The sequence below is a fragment of the Convolutriloba macropyga genome, chromosome 5 (genome assembly GCF_964194025.1).
Source record: "Convolutriloba macropyga chromosome 5, txConMacr16.3, whole genome shotgun sequence".
In the NCBI taxonomy this organism is placed as follows: domain Eukaryota; kingdom Metazoa; phylum Xenacoelomorpha; order Acoela; family Convolutidae; genus Convolutriloba; species Convolutriloba macropyga.
Window position 1 is genome coordinate 69169943 of NC_134472.1, and position 23817 is coordinate 69193759.

The 23817-nt window shown below is 34.0% G+C and overlaps 2 protein-coding genes across 5 annotated transcripts in view; one reads left to right on the plus strand and one right to left on the minus strand.

Annotated features, from left to right (window-relative positions):
• Positions 1 to 23817, minus strand: part of LOC142339590 (membrane-associated protein Hem-like) — a 479910-nt gene that overhangs the window by 318707 nt on the left and 137386 nt on the right. The gene's annotated exons all lie outside the window — the stretch shown is intronic.
• Positions 1 to 23817, plus strand: part of LOC142339592 (potassium voltage-gated channel protein Shal-like) — a 109010-nt gene that overhangs the window by 51641 nt on the left and 33552 nt on the right. Inside the window, exon 3 of the mRNA XM_075389738.1 lies at positions 13252 to 13335. Coding sequence (XP_075245853.1) covers positions 13252 to 13335 — 84 coding nt within the window. The remainder of the gene's footprint in view (positions 1 to 13251; positions 13336 to 23817) is intronic.

Genomic DNA, 23817 nt, shown 5'->3' on the forward strand with positions numbered 1-23817 from the left:
CGTCTGTTGCTGGTCATTGGTTGGCATGTCATCGTTCCTGTATTATTTATTGCGATTTTTGTACTAGTTTATATCAACTGTTTTATATGAATGTGATGTGAATTGTTTTAAATTTTGTTCTAGTGACTATCTCAATGCTGTCACATAATAAAGAAGCGTCTTTCAAATTGTGACACGGTGGTTGAGCTTTCTATCATTTGAATCTTAAAATGGGTCGATTCGTATATAATGTAGTCGTGTCCGAATCTAATTACAGTCGGGTCGCGCTTGACAAAAAACATTGAGGGGTTGTTTAATTGTGGTACTGATTTTCTTTGTCGCCTTGAATCGGTAATTTCGCTTTAAAATCTTTCACAAATTGTTTTAAAAAAATATTAGTTCTGACATAGGGGCTGAAAATTTTTATTTGTCTCTTTTGGTTGACGTTTTGCTGTTGATAAAGGGAATGAATATTTGAGTGTGGAATGGTATTGAAATTGATCATCATCTGTCTTGTGGTGTGGAGGACGCGAGTGGTAATTTGACGCTCTCTGAGTGACATTTGATCGGGGTGGTTATTGCGTGATTGATGTATCGTTAAGTCCCCATTGATCAATCTATCTATCACATACCACCATTAGCCAAACGCCATGCCACTAATACAACAACTGCCACAGTCACCACCACCAATCGAACTGGGACAGGTCTCTTGCATAAAAAATACTTTCACATTTTTGTCATGTTTCACCACTAAAACTGAAGCATGCTTGTTATACTTTAACACACCCCCCCCCCCCCCCCATTGTTATACTTTAACCCCCTCCCCTGTTTTCCAAAATATGGCAATTCTTTCCGAGTTGTTTTATTGAGCCAAAAAGTTGAGCTCAAGATCAATAAAATATAAAAGCTTTTAAGATTTCTGAGTTTTTGACAAATTTAGCAGCTATGCTTTTAGAAAATCATTTGAAATTATTGTTAATCATTGAAACAGTTTTTGGCAATCTGTCATTTTTTAAGTGTTAGTAGATTTTGACAAAATTAAAGCGTTTGGTTTTCTTTCTTATGACTCAAGTGGCTAAAGCTAAATGAGAGAATAATACACTCAACAGCTTTATTAGTAAGCTCCTGTTTTTAGTAGATTTCCAATTTTCAAAATTGTAATCGGCCTTTAAACTATCACTTGCCTCCAATCTTGTAGAACCTATTTTTTAAAATTAATTTTAACAATAATATAATAACAAACTATAAGGTCAATGAACAAATGTCCTTGTTAATGTGAATATCGTATGTAAATTGACGCACCTATTTTAAGTTTTTGTCTCCAACATTTTGTTGCTCCGGTTTTCAGGAAATTTATCTCGATGTTCAAACAAATATTAGCCCCATATCTTTTTTTGTTATTCTGCCATTTTGTGACATCTTTCTCCACGAGACCTTGAATGTTTATGAAGGCCAATGCGAGACGGACGCTCTGCAATCTATGGACTGAAGTGGGAAAATGAAAGGATTAAACGAAGTAGCTTTTGTAGAAAGCTGCTGATGTTGCTAGTAATTCTTGACAAATTCACAGATTTTCCAAATATGAGGGTAAATTTAATTCTCAAATCGCAGAATGATAATCAAATTTTTCTGGGTTTTTTTTTACTGGGCTTCTTTCATTTTTTAAAAACGCGTGACAAAACTATGCACTTGAAATTATTGTTCAATCAAAATGAAAAAGGTTTTCCCCGTCGTGTAAAAAAGGCGAAGTTCAGCATTTTTTTTAACAAGTGTAAGTCTATAGTGAAAAGAATCTTTTGGATTCAAGGATTGTCATCGACTCAAATAAGAATTATAGAACTTTTGTGCCTTAATTGCATAAAAAAGGTTGTTTCTTTATGGAAACAACAATGTTGGAAACAATATTAAAAAATTGATGAAAATTTTTTAATACAGCAGTATATTATTAGTTACTGTAAAGGTATTTAATTCTTATAGAGTTAATTTGGCTTTAGCCCCTCATCGAAGAGTTTCACGTCTGTTTGATTGGATCTTTTGAACTTTTTCGCAATATTAACCAATTGCTCTCAAACGCAGTTTGTTGCAATTATATTAGTCCTGTGGTCTCTTAGAACCCTAAGCTTTTACTATACTCAAGAACGCGATTCACTAAAAATTTTTGAGGAGTCAATTTCATGGTGTGAAGGGTGGTTCTTAATCTTGAAAGTTTGACCCCCCATCAAAGCTTGCCCCCCGCCACACTCCGGACACCCCTATTCCTAGCGTCCCTAAGACGCAGCTGGCTACTGCCGCAGCCAATCGCTCGCCGGTCTTTTGAGAGCACTTCGCTCGACGGTAGTGGATTGTTTCTTCTTGCAGCTATGAGGTGATTATCATGATATTGAGGCCAACATTAAAACTCACTTCAGTTTTTCTTGCTCTAGGCAGCTTTCTAAAACTCGTTTTCAAAGAATGGGAACTCGATTAGCTTTTTTACGGCATATTTGAATTCTTGACTTCTACAAGTACTGTTTGAAATCATTTGCGATCATTGTTTGATAGTTTAACATTTTTTTATTTATTGCAATTTTGTAGGTGTTTGATATTTTACCAATTGATTTGTAACCGTTTTGCTTTCTCGCGGAGTTGTTGGTTGTTCCTATTTGCATTTAATCCAAATTTATAATGCAATTTTTTTGCTCGACCAATTTTTCTTCTGGCCGTTTTGACTCTTCGTTCTCCAAAACGAGATAACAGTTAACGCCCCGAGGGCATTAAGTTCCCTCAGAGCTTTTTTGCTAACGAAACTCTAAGTATGCGATTCACCGAAATTGTTTTGGATTCACGACCCGCCATAACTTCACCCCTTCCCGCATAAACCCCTATACACACTTCACCCCTGCACATCTTTGCACTCGTAACCCTTCGCGCTCGACTGCCCGTGCCCCCCCCCGCCTTGCTCATTCCTCACCCATTCAATTAAGCTATAGCTAGACTCCCAAAATCGTAGTTATTTACTGAAGAAGCCAGTCGCTTGAGAGCAATTCGCCCGACAATAGTCAGTTATGTTTTCAAAAATTTGTCAATTATACGTGTCGTGGTTGCAAACTGACTAGCTGCTCGGTCGTGCTCTCTTTCTGACAATAATTTTACAATTATTTTAAGGGAACAATTTTACAATTTTTGTCCCTTTGTTACCTTTTTACAATAATTCTGCCTGTGTTGCTCAATTTCAATGGTTGGAATGTGTGCCCCCTGTATATTTGTACAACGCAATGATTTTGTTGGTGAGAAATAGTTTTCCGCAGTATGAGCTGAGACGTACCAGATTTTGAGCGTATTAGGTTGGTTTGCTGCTTTCTGCTTCTCATTGGCAAGGTGCATTTTTGTTTTTTTTTGTGTGTATTTTTGGGCGCCTGTTTAACCTAAAGCGCTTCAATGTTGACCAAACTAGTGTATTTAACGATGTTAGTTTTGAGACGTGTGAGTGTTTTTCCTTGGATAAAAATTTGTGCTGTTTATTTTATTTTTCTCCTTTCATACTCACCAAGAAGTATTATTTATTTTAGGAGTTTTATTTTAAATAACAATATCCACTAGCTCAATTCCAGATATCAACGGTTTTAAAATGAAGATGCTTTATAGTTGATCGCAAATTTTTTTATTTATGCGTCTTTTTAATGCGATTTTTTAATTGAAAAATTATTTGTTCGACGCTTTGACTTTTCGAGTGACTTTTACCACACTTGACTTCTTGATTTTTTCGTAATATAAATTGCCCTCATTCAGAATTTAGGACGTTAACTTAGAATGAAGCAGTTAACTACTAAAAATTAAATCAATTGAGCGCCGAAATTGGGTTCGTTTATCAATTCAAATCTTAAAAGGGGCTTATAAAGAGCTCTGATACCATCATTTTAGCCCTCATTGACATTATAACCCCTCGGCCTTGGATAGCTCTTGCATAGATCTCTCCATTTTTTATATATCAATGATCAAAGCAAAGAACTAGAGGTTGTGACTGTTAATGAATTAGAAATCTGTTGCTTACATTTAACACTACGGCTATTATTAAAAAGCGTCTGTGCAGTGAACTCGTGTCAAGGATAAACAACAAAAATGCCGTGATGCAGTTCCTAGAATATTGACTTTCCTAGAACTTTTGAATTAAACCAAATCTCTTTCTCGATAAAACTTATCTCCGCGAAGTTTCTTTAGTCGTTCAAAAGTGGTGAGAACACTAGCTTTTACTGTAATTGTCAAAAAAATGTGCTCCATAGTTTATCTGTTATTCGTGAAAAAAAACAGAATTTTCGTTAAAATATTCTGAACTAGCACGCTTTCCACAAATGCTGCTATTCCTGGGCGCCTGTCTAACCTGAAGCGCTTGAATTTTGACCAAGCTAGTGTAGTTAACGATATTAGTTTTGAGACGTGTGAGTGTTTTTCCTTGGATAAAAACTTTGTGCTGTTTATTTTATTTTTCTCCTTTCATACTCACCAAGAAGTAACGGAGTTTTATTTTAAATAACAATATCCACTAGCTCGATTCCAGATATCAACGGTTTTAAAAGGAAGATGCTTTATAGTTGATCGCAAATATTATTATTATGCGTCTTAATGCGATTTTTTGATTGAACATTTTTTCGTTCGATGCTTTGACTTTTCGAGTGACTTTTACCACACTTACACCCTTTTAAAATTGGTTTATAATAAGCTCTTATACCATCATTTTAGCCTTCAATGACATTATAACCCCTCGAAATTGGATAGCTCTTGCTGTATATCAAAGAATTGTCCTGTGTCAAAGATCAAAGAACTAGAGGTTGGGACTGTTAATGAATTAGACATCTGTTGCTTACATTTAACACTACGGCTATTATTAAAAAGCGTCTGTGCAGTAAACTCGTGTCAAGGATAAACAACAAAATTGCCGTGATGCAGTTCCTAGAATATTGACTTTGCTAGAACTTTTGAATTAAACCACTCATCTCTTTCGCGATAAAAGTTATATCCGCGAAGTTTCTTTAGTCGTTCAAAAGTGGTGAGAACACTAGCTTTTACTGTAGCTGTCAAAAAAATGTGCTCCATAGTTTACCTGTTATTCGTGAAAAAAAAACAGAATTTTCGTTAAAATATTCTGAACTAGCACGCTTTCCACCAATGCTGCTATTCTTACTGATTCAAATTTATCGATTGTTCTAAATTGACTCTGCAAAACGGGCGAGCTTTTTAGTATTTTGAGTTGTATTAAAGAACAGCTCTACTATTAGGTTTGAACAAAGACTGCTTAAAAGCGTATTAATCAAAAACAATTGATGCTATAGTGTTCCTAAATCGGGCTCTCTTTAGGCTTTTCCCCCATTATAGCCCCACTAAATGTAGCCCCTCTATATGGGAAAGAAATAGAGGTAGAATGGAGGGGCGGTCTTTAGATTCTTGTCACACAAAGCGGGGGAGGGGTTTTATGCTTTTATAGGAAGGAGCCCCACCCCGCCCGTTTTTGTACGATCCCCTCAAAATGTTCTTCGCTTTTTCTCCTAATCACAAAGAGCATGCAAGAGAGATCTCGTTTCATTTTATCTATTTTTCTACGGCTGGCAAGTTTGGGCTATTTTACAAAATCAACTTTGACTTTATGATCCCCAAAATATAATGCAAAAATACAACGACCTTTAGGCGACATAATAAAAAGGATGGTATTTAATAGTTTGTTTGCTGAACTACTGCCTCCGTTAACACCTTTTTGTGCCTCCTTTTATTTTCTGTCAACTAACTCATCCTTGTTTCCGTCTTTTTTGTTTTTTTTCTGCTGTGTTGCGCATTTTATTTCACACTTTGTTCATTTTTGTTCGCTTTATTCATTTCTTTTCGGTCAAATTAGTGGTGTTCGATTTTCTTGATTTACGTTCCCAAAGTTGTGACGAAGTTCTTTTCCGAAATCTCCCCATTTTATAAACTTTTAAAGTTTTTTCGATAATCAAAAATGTTAGAATTTTATTCGTAAAGGTTGGTGCTTTCTGCAAATTTTTCTGCGAATTTTCTTGACCTGAAGCGGTTTTTTTGCAATTTGACGTTTTCTGTTTGGAGGGAAGCTGTTATTTTTCGGTTACTCGAACTGTAAAATTGAAATGCTTGCTTATTTTTATGGTTCATGAACAGTAGTGTATTATGAGCTGTGAAAAATGACAGTAGGTTGTCAACACTTGTTTTTGTTTTCCTTCCATATTTTCCTCTTTCCCTGGTTATACCATTCAAAGACGGGGAAATTTCAAGCGTTCATTTTCATGATTATCTTCAATGTGTGTTTGTCCGCCTCGTTAGTTTTATAATGTCACGTGTTTGAAAGATAAGCAATACGCTGCCTTCATTTTCCATATTTTTCATCTTTTAATTATGAGGCTGCGCGTTAAGTACTTCTTTGTAATACTTTAATATCTCCCTAACGTCTAATCAGTCTAATTATGTGTGCATAGTGAGCTATAGGAAGAATGATAGCAGCGATGCAATATCGAGAGAATCTCTTTTTTAGTAATCATAATATGTGTCATCGGGTAGCAGTGGTATGGGAATTTTTTTGGAATTAGATCTTTGCTGCCCTATGTTCTGCTTTTTTGAAGCTCGCCTGAATAGTTAAAATAATTGTATAATGTTAGTTTCACTAAAAAATTCTCGAAACATTTGAACCATTTTTCAAAAACAAGTTGAAAAGTGTTTGAATATTTTCAGCGATTTTGAACTCCTCCGATTCTCTTTTTTTGGATTAACTGTGCTTCACAGAAAATGGTAACAACCTATCTTATAATTTTAGTTTTAAGGACATGAATCATATCAACCTGGCAATAAGTGGTTCTCAATGTTATATCAAGCAAATTTTCCTAATTGCATTCTATTTAAAACTCTACTCTAGTAGTGAGTATGGAAGTCTGGGTTGTACTGGAAGATTTAATTTGGTACACTGTGTTTTGGTTTCTAATTCAGTATGATATAGTACTGAATTTGCCTGAAAAATCCAGATCAGTTTTTTTTCCAAGACATCTTTGAGTGTTTTCTTATTGGCTTATTGGCAGGAATTGCTCAATTTCAGTATATATTTAATTCAACTATTATTGGACTATGCTCTGAGACAGTCCTTCAATCAGGATTTTCTTCATCCTAAGTTTTTAAAATTAAGAATGTATCTTGGAATTTATCGGGTAATTTTTGTTAAATTTTGAAAATTTGAAAAAATTAACGCTGAAAAAATTTCTTCTAGTTGTAATGAGTGAAACAAATTTATTTTTAGAACTCCGGAAAGACATTGAAAAAGAAGATTATGGAAAAATGTGCAGATGATCAAATCACATGGCCGTTTATTAAGGTTTGCTTGGATTTGAAAAACCTGACAGTTTTGATGCTTGGCGTGAAATGTCACTTTTTTGCACCATGTTACTGGGCCTGAATTTCTTGATTATTTTACAGACAACAGTGCACTGTTGGCATTGTCGACAGTTATAGGTTATCTTTGCTTCCATTTCGTTATCTGAAATCTTAAATTAGTTCTGAAAATTGTTTTTTTTTGTTTTTGCTCTTCTCAATGTGCATATCGTTGAATTTTTATGTACTGTTTCTATTAACTCTTTTTGGCAACCTTCTTATAAATAGTCATGCTCGTGGTATGGCGATCGATGTTTTTTTCAATAGATCGCATAAGCGAAATATGCAGTCAGCCTTTTTGATTTCAAGTTGCACGGGAAGTTTAGGTTTTCAGTGTAGTAGATAAATTTTTACGACGCGAAGAGGAGTAATGGTGATCTGTTTTTTTTTGCAAGCGGTGAATTCTATATTAGAGGATCTGTTTTAGAGGAAGTCAAATGCCCCACGTGAAAATAAGTGTTTAGCTCATTCTGCTGAACAAAAATCAAAAGCAGAGAGCGAATTTAGAGTGGTTTTCGTTCATGCATTATTCTGAGAGAGCGATAAAAGTAGGTCTGAAAAAATTTTTCGCTAAGCGAGTTTATTGTTTTTTATTGCTTGTGCCATTTTCAAAGCAATATTTTTTACTTTTGACATAATTTTAGCAGTTAACGTTGTTTGTCTCAGTGTTTAAGTAATAGTGCGTTTGGAAGCCTTTTTGGTTGTCTGATAAAATATTTGACTTTTGGGCGCAATTTTGAGCTGTTTTTGCTATTTTGCCCTGTTGGATAGCATTTTTTGTGATCTTATCTCTTTTTTCATAGCATCTGGGGAGATTTTTGTCTGAAATTAGTTATATTAGTAGTTTAGTTGTACTTTCGATTTAATAGATTTTAATTTTGATTTGTCTGCTAAAAAAGGGGGTTATTTTAATCAAATTTTTGCCCATCTTAGTGTAATTTTTTAACCTAGAACTATTATATATGTATTGCTAATAAGACTTGACCGTTCAAAGTTTCATATCTTTCAATTTTTACTGAAACAAATTTATATAATTTTGTATTATTTTCCCGATTTTTTGTTTTTTGCTTTTTTTATTGCTGTCTGGTGTTTTTCTGACTGGAATTGCGTAGTGCACTGATCGAGCTGAAGAATTTATTTAAGGTTGTTCTTAAATAAGAACCGAGAGGTAGCATGTTTTGTAACAATTTTTTCTCTTTTTCGTCACCTTTCCGCGGTTTTCTCTGCATGTAGCGTTTCCCTTGTTTTTCTATCGACATTTGGTCGGGCATTAAATGTAACTTATTATTGTTGCGAGATTTGGCAATAGTGGGTTCGGTGGATAAAATTTTACTAGATATTTTTTCAGATATCTTTTTTGGCCTTTCTCGTGTTATGTTATGGTTTCAAAATGGTTAGTATATTTAATTAGTAGGCTCCTTTTAGTCATTGAGTGGTTGGCTGGGCTGCGGCTTAAGGGAATGTGTTGATTTGACAGCTTTGTAATGTTCAATAATTCTTTTACCAATTTCTGGTTAGGAGATTTTCAACATGAGTTTTTGCTGTATCAATGTTGTTTATGCTTCTAAACCAATTATGGGAAAAATTTTCCAGTTAAGCCTATGGCGTCAATATTGACTGAGTAAATAGTTTTCAACAGTAGGCATCTTTTGAACTGATTTTCTGTTACAATAACTAAATGAATACAGAACAGTCATATTGAGAACGATTCACGCAATCGAAAATGAATTTGCATTCAAATTAATGTATTTATTGTGACGGATCTTGTCTTGTTTATTCTTGTTTATATTTAGCTACTCATTAGGGAGGGTTTACGGAACGCTAAAACAACACCCCCCTCCCCTCCCCCCATTCTGTTCAAGATGGCAAACCAACTGAAACTAAAATTTAATAATTTTTGATATCGTGATGTTTTTGTTGTGACCCCCCCCCCCCCGTCTTTTCACTCACGATATCATTTAACCCAACAAAATTTACACCAAAATTCTTTTACCCCAAAAAGTAGGTATCCCTAATTTTGAATGCCAGTTGTTCCGATTTTAGATAGGATTGAAATGATAGATTCAGTTGCACCTTGATATAATTACATCCTGTATATTATGGGCTGTTATTGCTATTTTAAATGGTCAGATTGTTTTTCTCCCTAAAATGGGTAGTTAGCTGAAGAATTGATCAACTTTTGGTTCGTAATTTCAATGCAAGCCGAAAAAAAATTAAAAGTACTTAAATAAAAAGTTAAAATCATGAATAAACTGTGCAATGCGGCTCATGTGTGATACACGATTTTGTGACGTCAGTTGATCTGAATTTACAAGTGGTGTTTAGACATTTTTGCAGATGAGAACTTTTTTGAGGGTCATATAACCACTTTCCGACCTTTTATAGCTTTGATTTGGTTTCATACGTGATGTACTCTAACAAGCAACTACGATACAATCAACAAAACCTTCGAATTTATTGTATATCCGTTTCCTTTTGCTTCATTAATATTCATAATCTGCTGTTTGCAATCTTTTACTGTAAAACTTCTACCTTAATAATGCATCATTTTATATCAATTATGAAAAACGGAAACTGTACTGAAATTGAAACTTATGTTCGATTTTGTTGATTTGAACTGAAAATATTTTGCGCAGTGTCAATGAAAAGTGCTATAAAAAATTCAAAAGTCTGAGAAAGTGTTCTTAGAATTGTCTGTTTATCCAGACAAGGTTTTTGAGATCAAAATATTTTTGAACTAATTACTGCTAAAATTATCTCGGTCATTATATAACATTAATGCATGATAAATAACAACGGGGGGTTAACGTGTTTAATCTCTCTTCTTTCTCTTGTTTCTACAACTCGAAGAGGAGTATTGGAGAAGTCCTTTTTAAAATCAATTTTATTGGGGTGATTTTTGAAGCGGGAAATGAAACACGTAAAAAAATTTGGAGTGATTTTTTTTTGCTGAACAAAATGAGGAGTGGAGCGAAAAGAGAGTCAGTTTTTTGTTCATATCGCTGTTTTCTAGAGAGCGAGAAATTGAGGTGTGAAAAAATTTTGTAAGCGAGCGAAATTTTTTGTTCAGGTGCGGCATTTTAAAGCAGTTTTTTTGGTTAAGAGGTTTGTTTAGGATTTTATTTTAGTTTTTGGCTGGTTCTGGTAGTGGTTTGAAGGTTTCTCGAAATTCTTATGAATTTTATGCTAAATCGGAGGTTGTCCATGTATTTTGCTGATTTACGGGCTAATTTTTGCGTTTTTCGACGATTGTTTTGTTTTACAGGCTCAAATGAGTATTGAAGAGACCCTGTCTACTTGAGCAAATTTTAGATAGCAATTGGTTACAGTTTTTTGTATATGAATCATTTGTTTGTTGAGAAATATGACAAAAAAAAATAGCGAAAAAGAGAACTATTTTTCCTAATTATTTGCAGTTTTTCATTTTTTGTTTTTTAGACAAGTTTCTTAGCCTATTATGACTTGCTTATTGTTTTGCGAGCATCTGGATACCCTATTGGCTGAAAGAAATTTTTCTTTGGATATATGTGCTGTTGTAATTTTAAAAAAATAATTAACTTCCAGTTTTTTTTAGTCCAAGTTGTTTGTAAGAGCTTATTTTTTTCATGATTTGGCTTCCAATTTTTCTTATAAAAAATTCTCATAAGTGGTTTTAGTAGATACTAGTTGTTTTGATGAAGTAATTTTGGCAGAGGTAGTTATTTCGGGATCTATATATATGACAAAATTTGATCAGTTTTTTAATCATTTTTAACAGATTCTATTTTCTTGTTATTAATAGCCGCCCTCATCTTCTCAGCCGGCTATTATTGCGCTCGTATTTTTTTTTACTTCGTCAAACTTTTTTTCGCTTTACCATTTTGCCGCTTTTTCGACATTTTGCGTGAAATCTTTTTGACTTCTGTAGGCTAGTTTCTCTCTTCTCTCATTCTGCTAGAAGTGAATTTGAACATCAGTTGCTAAGCAAAGCAATTCAAAATGAACAGAGTCGGTATAAAAAATTGAAGTCAGAAATAGAAACGGGATAAACCCATAAAGCCCAATTTTAGATGCCCGCTATTTGAACGTCGTTCCTATAAGTCTTAGTTACCACCTCTAATGCTTATTGGTGTTGATAGTAGCCCCTGTAGCCTCTCTCTAAGAAACAGAAGTATATTCAAGTACGAAATGCCATCAAAGTAAATCGGACTTAAAAATATTTTTGTACAAAAATTTTTTTTTTTCAATATATTCTATTCGTTCAATCCCAATCATGCTTATTGGAATCAACGGCGGCTATTTTCCGGCAATCTGCCGGGTATGTTTACTTTTTTGTTTTTTGGTTTTGTTTCAAGATAATCGTAAATTAGTGGAGACACGTTTGTCTGATGAGTAGTTGGATGGCGTTTAAGTGGAGTTCCACCTCGAATCGTTTCCGAAGTTCTTTCGGTTATGTTTTTTTTAAATCTCACCTTAAATTTTAGACTATCCTAAAACTTTAAGCTTACCTAAAAGGCAGATGCTAAAATGCAGATGTGAAAGAAGTTTTTTGTCCTATTATAAAGCATAAAAAAGCTAGCGTATTTTTTGGAAGTAAATGCTGTAACTGAATTTTGGTACTCGAAAAATTTTCAACTGTCACCAGTGAACGAGTTAATTGCTTGAAATTCCCACATAAAAATATACCGTTTCCTGGATATTTTTTGTTATTATTAAGATACGCATACCTTCTGATTTTAAAATGTGACTGGTTCTAACCGTGAATGTTTATTCTGATACGTGTTTGTCCTTCTAAAAAAATTCTTCAAAAATTCCTCTTGCAATTTTGGCACTTAAGGCTACAGTAAGCAATGCTTGCTTTAGGTTATTGTCTAGTATAGTGAAGAGGCTGCCAAAATTTTGCCAATTTGCTTAAAAACAAATTTTTCGATATTTAGAAATGCTGCTGCAGTGTTGAGTTTCTCAGTGGAGAAATCTTTGAAAATATGTTCTGGTGGCAAAAATTTGTTTGGGTTCAACATTCTTTCAGAGCATTAATAAAATGTTGCTTCTAATCTTCGGCTCTGATTTTTTGTTGCTTCTGTATTGCATTGGCATGTTTGTTAAAGATTATGCTGTAAAACCCAAAAAAACGTCGTTCACTACAACTTATGAATTTTAGCCTAACGTTTCCCAGTCGCGTTTAAAATGAAAATTAATACCCTAGTTAGTGCCCTTTACATTTTATGAAAGCTAAGGTTCAAAAATGTTTTTGCTCATCAAATTGCAAATTTTTTAAATAATGTGCCTTATTTACAAGAGTTTACAAACTGGTTTGGCTACTTTCAGATTAATTGATCAAGTTTTGCAAAATTGACATTGTTTCCAGAATATGTAATGACATTATATAGCTAAACGTATTAGCTAAAAGTATTAGTTTTATAACAAAAATATCGTCTGAGAATACGAGCAACTTAGGGAGATGGTGGGAAGAAAAAATTCAAAATATTTTTTTCGCCTGTTGTAATCAACCGAATATCATGCAAAACTGAATGAAATTATCGCAAGTCCAGCTAAAAATAGAAAAAACTGACTGGCGTCTGAGGTCAGAGTCTATGCATGGTGGAACATTGAGTACACGTGGAGACTAGCATTTACAATTAACTTTAAGGGTGCGAAAATGATATGGTGAAACTGATATTTCACCCTCTCAGGTGTTGCCTCGATGAACAACTTTTCTGGGTCTTAGATCTCAATCAAACCCTCTGGTACCTATTAATAATTGGCGTCAAAAATGTTTTGGATGCGTTCTGTTTGTCGCGAGGTTGACATCCTTTAGAAGTGTTGAATCATGTATGTGACATCAGGTTGAGCGAACTTGCTATAATCACAAATAATTGTGTTTCTGTTGTGTTTTAGAAGGCGCGCATGGCTCGGATTAGGCTGGCGAAGAATGCAAGCGGAACTGCTTTCGTGGCGAAGAAGAAAGCACTTGAGATGCAGGTCAGTTTCCTAAAGCCCTTTAATTCATGAAACTATGGAACGATTATGGTACGTTCGACCCCAAACAACGATCGATTGGCGATTCGTAACCCCTCCCCCGCCCTCGCTTTGCGCCAAACATTCGTTTGTTGTATGCCGCACAAAATTGCCATTTTCTTAATTGTAAATCGTGAGTAGTCACTGATAGAGAAAAAATTTCGGACCCCCGAAGTTGATGAAAGCGCTGCTTTATTGCTAAGGAAAGATTTTTTGACTATTATGATTGAGTATAATAACAGCTCGCACAGAAAATTACCGACAAAACTTGAGCAGTAGTTACGGGGCGATAACTGCTATCACAAAGCTGTGCAAGATTATGATGTCAACCAGGATTTTAAGAAGCAACATAGTTGTGATGTTTTTTGAAGCAAAACAAAGGTGTTATGGATATCAAATTGTGAGAAGCAAAACATTTCGACGCAGAAGTTTTCCTTTAGTTTTTTTACGACTTACAGCAAAAACTTTTTTACTTTAAATTTTGCACATACTTTTGCCCGATTACATTGAAAAATCAGGTGTGAAATAAATTCTGCTTAATGAAATCCGAATGCTGTTTGAATTTTTTAATCATTTTTACGACTAAAAATTTCTAATGTATTAGTGGGGCTTTCTTAATTAACTCATAATGTATATATAATTCGTTAATTGGTTCCCATTTTCGGTTTTGATAGTTTCCTAGTCCCCTGGGGAGTACAATCACGGCAGTGTCAATTACATTAAAGTTTATTTGGTTAAGTTATGATTACGCTAATTAGTTTTCTGATTTTCTGCATTTGAACCATGAAAAAATAATTGTCGAGCTTTGCTTATTGGTTATTTGCCGTGATACCATTAACATATGACTGCAAATACTCTTGGAAACTAAAACCTTCGTTCACTTTGAGTGAGGGAATTGTTGAAATGACTTAATTTTTAACATAGCGGTGGAGAGTACAATTGTTTTTATAGAACCAAGAGTTTTTTCGCGAACGTGTATTTTGTTTCAAAGCATTTGCTTGTCAGCTGTAATAGATAGAGAATAACTTTTGCGTGTGCAAATGTCTTAGCATACAGGGCTGACTTGAGGCGAGGCGAGGCGAGGCAGAGTTGAAACGTAGCCCAAAAGTAATCACTTAGGCATTCATAGTTGTTCTTTAATTGCTCTAGACCACAGCTAGCCAATGAAACAACGCGGTTTGACCTCTTTTGCACTCATTTGATCCATAATTTTTGAATCGAACAGTTGAGCAAATTTTTATTTAAACAAAAAAATTGGGGGAAATAGTGTGAGTGGTGGAGACAAATTTCCAATAATTTAGAAAGCCGGTGAAGAAATGACTTTTCGTATTTACAACAAACTTTTTTCTGCTTGTTCATAACATGATGCGAACCTAACATTTTTTTCGATGAGTAATTTCTTGTTCATTGGAAGTGGTAGAGATTCATTCTGTGCGTGTTTACTAGCGTCCACTGAGTTCATTTTTTGGTTGTTGTAAAATGGCTCTGATTTCTTGTGGAATTCATTTCTGATGTTTATGAATTCTTGACAATAAATTAGGAAATCTATGGAAACAGATCGAATTATCTTATTACATCTTCTGGGGAAAAGAATTTGGCAGCAGAAGTCTTTTTAAGAGGACAATTCAAACAATTCAGGTTGATATAAAAAGTAGTGAAGTACTTATTTTCGGGAAATTCGCTCTTTCTTGAAGTAACCATGTTGTGATACATATATTCTGTCTTTTTTAAATCATTTCTTAGGGTTCTCTTAGAAGACCGCAAGATTAGTAGAGTACCTTTCGTGCTGTATTTTAATTGTACTTTATTGAGGTGGTCTAAGAGTCGTTTATTGATGGAAATTACCATCTTTTTTACAATGTAAAGATTTGATTGGTATTGGTGGGAAGATCTGTTCACACTTTTTTTCTACCTTTTAATGTCATCCAGAGGTCAAATTGGATTTGTCATTTCAGTCTGTTTGGAGTCTTAAACGGAGCGAAAATACTATGAGGTTTTGCACCGTGATCTTTTACAAACTACTTTTGAAGCGGTGTAGATTTTGGTGTTTGAGCGAATTTTCGGTTTTTCAGAGTTTTTTTTTCACGCGCTGCAATGTAACTTCTGTTCGCAGTGTTTATTCTCTGAGTGCTATTTTGATTTTAAACACATACGTACTCTAATTGAGCCCGCCTATTTGCAATTGCTTGGTTTCCTGACCCGGCAGCTAATGCTTTATGGTGATTTTAAAACCAATTGTTGTCGTCAAATATTAGTGAATTCTTTGATGTTTGCCCGTATTTTCTTAAAACCTCTGTTGTCCTATCACTTAGTCTTGTTAATGGCAGTTTGCATTGGTTGCCAATGAGGCATAAGTGAATCAATTTGTGCCCTCAGTTCATAGCTAAACGTTTCTTTGACTTAAATACTTATTCTCAAAAAATATTAGCGAGTTTTTGAACTTACCTGTATGCGTTGTTGTTCATTTTGTTGTCTGATCAATTGTTCTCATTAAGAGTGGGTCTCATCCGTTGCTATTGAGCCATAAGTGAACCTAAGTAATGGTTCAAGCTCTTAGATATTTGCTTTTATAACTTTGACGCTTTTTGTTTGCAAAAAATTGCGAACTTTTGATTTTAGCCTGTCTTTGTTGTGCATTTTGTCATCTTATGATTTAAGTCCTTCACGTTAGTTCATTCAGTTTTTTGGATTGTATTACTTTTGCTGCTATGTTTTGTTCTTGCTCTGATCAGTAAGATCAACTAGAGACAATTTTCAAGTTTCACTCTAATGCCTATGTAAATCTTTGTGTCAATACCTAATTCCGTGTCTTGTGTTCTGTCATAAATTATGTTTGAATTCCATGTGCTAAGAGGATAATTGTACGAGCTGTCTTTCATTTTTCTTAAATTGGTTTTTGGTTTTTCATATTGATGATCCTTACCGGCCACCGGAACGCTTTTCATTGATACAGTGCATTTAATTTTAAGTATCTTATATCGTGGACCTATAGTTTGTATTTTAAACACAATTTTACTTGAGGATTTTTTTCAAACTATGATCATAGCGTTTTCACAGGGGTAACTAGGAACTAATGACATTTTTTGAACTAATAACATGAACGTTTGATTAAAAAAAGTAATATAAAAATTGTCTATGCTTCATAATTTTTTAGATGCGTAGATGCGTTTACTTATTTGCATTTCGTCTCTTTTTTTTCTGACTCATTCTTTTAGGATATTTACCATTTTGTTTTGTTTTGTTTTGGTGGCGCCTTCGGAATGAGTTTTTGTTTGTATAAACTTTTACAACGTTGTTTGGAACTGGAACTCACATTTGGGTAAATAATTGTCAGTTGCGGTTGAACAATTTTGCATTAAATATTCATAATATTCAATGCCCCATTCATAAAATGTATCCGCGTGAAAAATTAATGTTTTTGCCACACATCTGCTAAATTTTACTTGATCACATGCCGCGCAAAAATGTCCTGTACAAATTTTGCTGACGTCACGGGGAAACTTTTTGTTTATTTACTGAAAATGAACTCATGAATATTTTAGGGAAAATCGCTTTGAGAGGGATTTGCTGTTAAACAATGCTGGGATAGAGTATAAGCTGCGCTTCTGCAATTGTGAAATAACGGCTAATGTTTATATACAGCACTTTTCGTGCGAATCGTGATCAATTGTTTATGAATTAGGATTGCACTGTTTGTTTGTTAGACAAAAACGGAGCAAAATAAATCTGCTCTTTGTTTACTTCTTCACTGGGGATAAGTCTTTTATCTTCGAACACAAATTATATATTTATTTTTTTCTCCTTGGTAATGCGCTGCAAATAGCTCCACAATATTGTATTTTTGTGGAAAAAAATCCGTTTTCATGCATTTTTGTTTTCGAATTTTTAATTTGCAGGATAGCTAGCTTAGATGCCTGAACATACTTATTATGTCCTAATTTTGCAAGTTAGTTTACGAGAGACATCTACTCATTTGCGTTTTTAATAGCCCCGCCCTCATCTTCTCAGCAGGCTATTATTGCGCTCCTATGTTTTGTTATTGGTCAGTGTTTTGATCACCAACATGGGCAACCTGAATGCGCAAATAATGATTTTATGGTTCTTATTAGGTTTGATTTTGACTATTTAAAAACCGAGGAAACTGGGTTGTCTGCTTTTGAACATTGTTTTGACGCCCCTGATCGCCAGAATCAGCTCAACAAGAATGAGAACAGAGAATGCAAATTAACCCAGTTTAGATTTTTAATTGCAATGGTTTCTACAATAACCGCAACAAACAATAACTGTAAACTTTATTTGGTCATTATCTCGTGAGAGTAGGACGAAATCGGACAAAATTACGATGGATAATTTTAATGGACTTTTTTTTCAAAATTAACTGTGAGCAATTGTCTTAGCCTGTAATAAACATAAATTTTTTACAACAAATTGAAGTTCCTTAAAAACCTTGTCAACTTTTGTAAGAGAAAATAAACAACAAAGCATTACATGTCAATAAAATTACGGCAATTTAAAGAATCCTTTTTAATAGCCGCACAGCGATAGCTGGGGCTATTATTGGCCTTCTCTTGGTTTTTTACGACTCGAAGAGGAGTATTGGTTTTCTTAATGTTTTTTTTACCGGAAGTACTATTCGTTCAGACGCTGTTGTGACCTAAAAGCGAAAGTGAGAAAAATTGCCATGTGAACTAATTTTTTCTGAGTGAGAGAAGTTTTTTGATCATGCGCTGCGTTTAGTGAATGACTTTTTGACTTTGAAAAGTAGTTTTTGACTGAATGGCACATATAGATAACCGTTTTTAGCCGTTTTATCGTCTAAGTGGCCCATTTTTTAATAGTAATTTGGTTTTTTGTATAAATGATTCTTAGTCGATGCTATATTGAAATGTAAACCTTGGAAATTAATAGCACAGTGTTTTGCAGAGCCTGAAAACGCGTTTCAAGTTCAAAATTGGCATAAATTTCTTGATTTTTTAATTAATTTTTGGCTTTTTTCCTATTATTTTCTTCATTTTTGGATCTTTTAGCCGTCTTTTTGTCAAAAATCAGTCAATATGACAACTTCCCGTTAACAATTCATATACTTGATGCCTCTTTTTACCTCGATGTAATTTTGTTTTATAAAATTGTACATATGCTAATCCGATTTTGGTAGTTTTTTCCCTATTTTTCTCAGTTTTTTGTCTGTATTTTGGTTTTAATTACTAGAAATATTCTTTTTGTGCACCATGAGGGGCTTTAATTTCGTTTCGATAAAAACGTCAATAATTTGTTAGCGTTAAATTTTTGAAAAACAGTTAAATTTTTTTAATAAATGCAGTCCTAAAAATTTTTTGACTTTTTTTTGCAAAGTGTCCATGTTCTTTACATTGTGTCCATATTGTTCACATTCTAGCTTGTATCATTCTAGCTCCGTCCTATCACCTACATTTATACTGGTTTTATTGATTTTTTCAGTTAATAACAAATTGAATGATTTCGGCTCTTTCTTAGATTTTCGTCCTTGCAATTGATTTCATTGAGTTGCAATTGATTTCATTCAACATAAGGCAGTACTAGGAGTTTACTAGAAAGCGTTTTCCAGAATTGATACTTATTAATTTTTATTGTATTTTTTTCCGACCTTGGTATTGTTCTTAAACATTTTTTCGCCTTTAAATATTACTCGGTTGCTTTTCTATGATTATTTTAATTTTTGAATTAGTTTGAAATCATGTTGTCTAGCATATATACAACAAGAAAAAAGTATATGTTGTTTTTGTCTTCATTGCAGTGATGAGAAATCTAACTGTAGTAGTTTTCTGATTCTTAACTTTGAGCATTATTTTTTGAAAAATTTAATTTAGTTTCTAAGTTATTATTATCTGCCGTTTGCTTTAGCGATCTTTTTGAGATTAGAATCATGAATAATTTGAGGGCAGTTGATAGCCTTGTCAGCTGTTTGAGACTATCTGTGTTTTGACTATCCTAATTATTTTGCACTTATCCTTACCAAACGTTTTCAATAATAAATATTTTGCGGCATTTTGTTTCTCTTGGTGACAGTGGTTTAAATTTCACCAATTTTTAGATCAGACCGGGGGGTGGGGGGGGGTAAAGAGTTTGAGGTTTATTTAAAAAGGTAATGGTTGCAGCTGCAATTAGGGTTTTTGTCAAGTTTTTACGCTTCGAGTCGCTTCCGGAATTCTTCCGGCTATGTTTTTTATTTCGTCGTCATGATTTTTGTTACGACCATATGACGTCACAGCCACTTTTTGTTCATTCGTTATGCAATTTCAACTGAAATGCATGTGTGACGTCATTTTTTGCCAAAAATGACCTCCTCACTTTGAGTTTGACTTTTATTTACTTTAATTCAAAGAGATAAGGTCAAATGGGTGTGTCACTCCAAATGAAGGTTATTTGAGATCAGCTAATAGAGGCAGCAATAACTTATACAGATTTTTAATCAAAATATAACAGATCAGCCTTCAATGAAAAGACGAATTTTTTTGGTCTGTCTTTTTTACTGTTTTTTTTAGACTGCCGATCTACGAATCTATTGCGGCTGTTTTCTGGCAATCTGCCAGCTATGTTTTCATGTGAACCAAACTTGTCTCAACACTCTCAATTTTACTCCGCCTGCAGCAAAAAGTAATTAAAAGTACTACAAACTATCAGAAACAAAAAATCTATTACGATCTCAAAACAAAAATTTTGAAACCTGAAATTCGTGTTATAATTTATGCAAAATTATTATTTAGATATTGGTGTTTCGATTAAAAAAAAGATAATTGAACCGCAATTTTTTTTACTATTACTGTGCTTCATTCGGTCTTTTACGAAACAAAAGTAGGAAAAATCGGTCGAAAATAGATTAACTTAGTAGCACTTGATTAGGCCTGATTTGCCTAATCAGGCAAATATTTCCGTTCAAAATATTTGCGTTCAGTCGCAAATATTGTGTACTTCTTAAAAACTACTGTAACTATTTTAAAGATTTTTATATACCTCGATAGCAGGTCAAAAAGAGAAATTTTGAACCAGGTTCCAATTAGTTTGTTTTTGGCTTGATATGGTTGACGATGATATCACTCAATAGTATTCGTGCGCAAAGACCATTCTATTTCAACCCCCCACCTAACGTGGGCGGACGAAAGGTTTCGCTCCCAGCTACTTAAATGGAGGTTTTGCTTTCATTATAGGTCTCTTTCCCATACATTTTTTTACAGGAGAATCACCGACTTATTTAGAAAATGGTCATGATGCAACGGAAATTCGACTGATTGGCTTGCTTTGAATTGTTGGGTCCTTTCATCGGAATGACTTTGAAATGAACACACAAGATTGTTTGTTTGAGTTTTCTGCGCTCTTCGGCTTCAAATCATTTTTTACTAGTTAATCATTTTAACAAAGAAATGTAAAGTATTAACAAAGAATAGAATATAAAGGCGTATAAGAAGGGGTAATGTATTTAATTATTGATAGTGAAATGCAATTTGATCAAATAGGTGCTCTACATTTCAACTCAAGATGAAGTCAGTTCTGCAACTGAATTTCAGTCTTAGCATATACCTATCTTAACAAATTGGTAAGGTTTTTAATCGGTAGCTTTTGTAATTATTTCATCCGATGGACGTTCGTAAATCAGAAATTCAAAAGTTTAATTCGTTTTTCACGAGTAACATAATGGATGTAATGGATGTTGAAATGATTTATTAACGGTTTAAAAATAAGGTTTCTGCCGAGAATAAGTGATGTATTCAGAAACCCCTGATTTGGCAAATCGCAAAGCGTGAACTCTTTTCAATGATCCATCAACCTCTAATAGCAAAATTAAAATTGTTTTATGCAATTCAAGTTTTGCGTGCAATTCATTTTTATTTTCGATTATCAGTCTATGCACAACAATCCCTTGTATTTGAAGTACTTGTCATGCCTGGTCCTTTATAAAATCTTTGAAAACTTGTTTTGTTTACAGGTTAGTCTGAACAACCGATGTCACATTTTTATGCTTTTAGAAATTTTTACAAGATCGATCATTTTATACGCTAGAGTTGGTATTTTTAAATTGTGAAGTCTTACTCTTGATCTTTTGGGACAGATTTCAATTTTCTGAATGAAGGTCTTTTGAGTTCTAGGTGTCTGAACTGGCAGATCAGCTTATTTCACCCAAACGAAATTTAGAAATTTCAGTGGCAATTTAGAAATTTCAGTGGCAATTTTTTAAAATTTGTTCTTTGATTTTGGTTATTTGTTCTTTGATTTTGGTTATATACAAAGGTGTTTAATTTTCACTTGTGTGATTAATTTGTTTACTCCAGTCAGAAATACCTTCGGTTTTTCTAATTTGTTTTACGGATGTTGTTTTTGAAAACGGAGTGATATCATGATCATACGTTTTTGTATTAGACTTAATCATATTGTTGTCTGTAGCTTGTATGAGCATACTCTTTACCTTTAATAATGAGGATGGCAAATTGTGGACAACGTTGTTTAGTACCGTTCTCCATTTGTGAGAAACTCGAGAGCTTGTCGTTTACTTCAATCCATGCTCCGCCTTTTCTGTACAAACTTTCATTTGTTTTCATAAGTATGATTTGGCAGCCTAGTTCATCCAGTTGTCTTTGGAAGTTTTCTGCCTATATTTTCCTGTTGATTAACTGGCTATCGAGACAGCCATATTAATTCTGCGGTTTGGTAGATACGCAACTTGGTATATCTTTATCAAAGAGATCCAATATTTTTTGAGTATGGATGCTGAGACGCGTTTTCAAATTTATCGGTATGAAGCGAGCTTGGCAGCATGAAGTTATCAACTTCACACAAGGAATTGAGTTTAGTAGGAGTCTTACTAATAGAGATGCTAAACTCATTTGGCACGTTCTCAGTTGCTGTGTCCGAATTAAGAGTTTAGTTGGCTCTGGGGAAAAGAAATCATTGTTTTTTAATTGCTCTTGAACGAAGTTCATAGCAATTATTGTAAACGTGTCTTTTTTAATGCAAATTTTTGCTTGACAATTTTGCGCTTTTCTTCTAGAACATTCTTTGACTTCTCAAGTGACTTTTTAACGCTTTCGTTCATCATTTTTGAGTGATCTCTATTGCTCTCTCCGAAGTAAAGCTTGTTGCTAATATATAATTGGCTGCAGTGTGGGAAAAGAAGTGAATCATGTTGTAGTGGTTAGTGCGGGTGGCGATGGATCGGGAGGTCAATGGTTCGAATCCAGTTGGGGGCAAGGTTGTTAGAACGCATAAAGAAAAATTGATTTGGCTACAGACCCTGAATTAAATTGTCTTGTTGTCATTCAAGAGCAATTCTTCCGACAGTCGTCGGTTTATGTTTTTTTTAATTCAAATCAGATGTAAAACCGTCACATCCCGGCGCAAAGTCTCTACTAAACATTTGAATACCATATCTGCCCTCGTTTGATTTGAATCGCGTTTTGCTTTTTGATATGCTTACTGATTGTTTTTGAAAAGCGTTCTATGATTTTGCATATATCAGAGCCATCTGAGGTCTTTTGACAATAGTTCACTATAGAAATCTGCATTTGAGATGATTGTTCCGTGATGTTTTTTAACTGCTCATTGTCTTTTTCAACGGTAGATTTATGAGGCCGTATGAGTCTTTGCGGTTCAGATCTAAGTTCAAGTTTTAATTGAGGGAAAAGATACTTTCAATTCTTCTGGGCTTTTTGTGTGTTCAATTTTTTGTGTATAATTTCTTTTCTCCTGTTTTGATCCTTTATGTCGAGATAACTGAGATAATCTCTCAGCTGGCTAACTGCATTGATCTCTCAACTGAGCCTTAATGACGTATTTGTGTGTCCATTGGTTTTGATTAGATTTAAAAGTTTTTCAGTTACGGTAGTGTCTCAGTTTCGCTAAGTTTCGCAGTATCTCTAGAAATTGATATGGAACATTTATGATGTCATATCCTAATTTTCAACGGTACTAGGTGTAACTTCCAACGTGGTTCTTGTTTTTTAAGGCATGAGTCTGTTTGCAAAATTTAATATCACTCAATTTTGTGTTGAAAGGTAAAGATCCTCTCAACTGAGTTTGTAACCATGAATATGTAATGAAAGCGTTTTTTGCTATTGTTCTTATCAAATGGGGATTAAGTTTTAAAACGTCAAAACATCAAATTTATTGCGGAATGACTAATTTGTTGTTATCGCTTCACTCTTCTGTCCCCTACCCTTACATTAGTTGAAGCGTCGACTGGGTCATTTGCGCTGAAATTCCTGCTATTAAAAATAAAAATATACTTAGTGAACTGTTTGATTTTCTGGAAAGTAGACGAAAAATTATCAGTACTTGTTTTATTGAGTCCAGATCAATCGTTCAAAAATTTTTTGTAAATTTGCTCTATTAAGGAACATATTTTCTATAACTTCTGCCCATTGACGGGTTACGAGTTTTGGCGTCCCGCCTTATTTTTTGTTTGAATGTTTAATAATG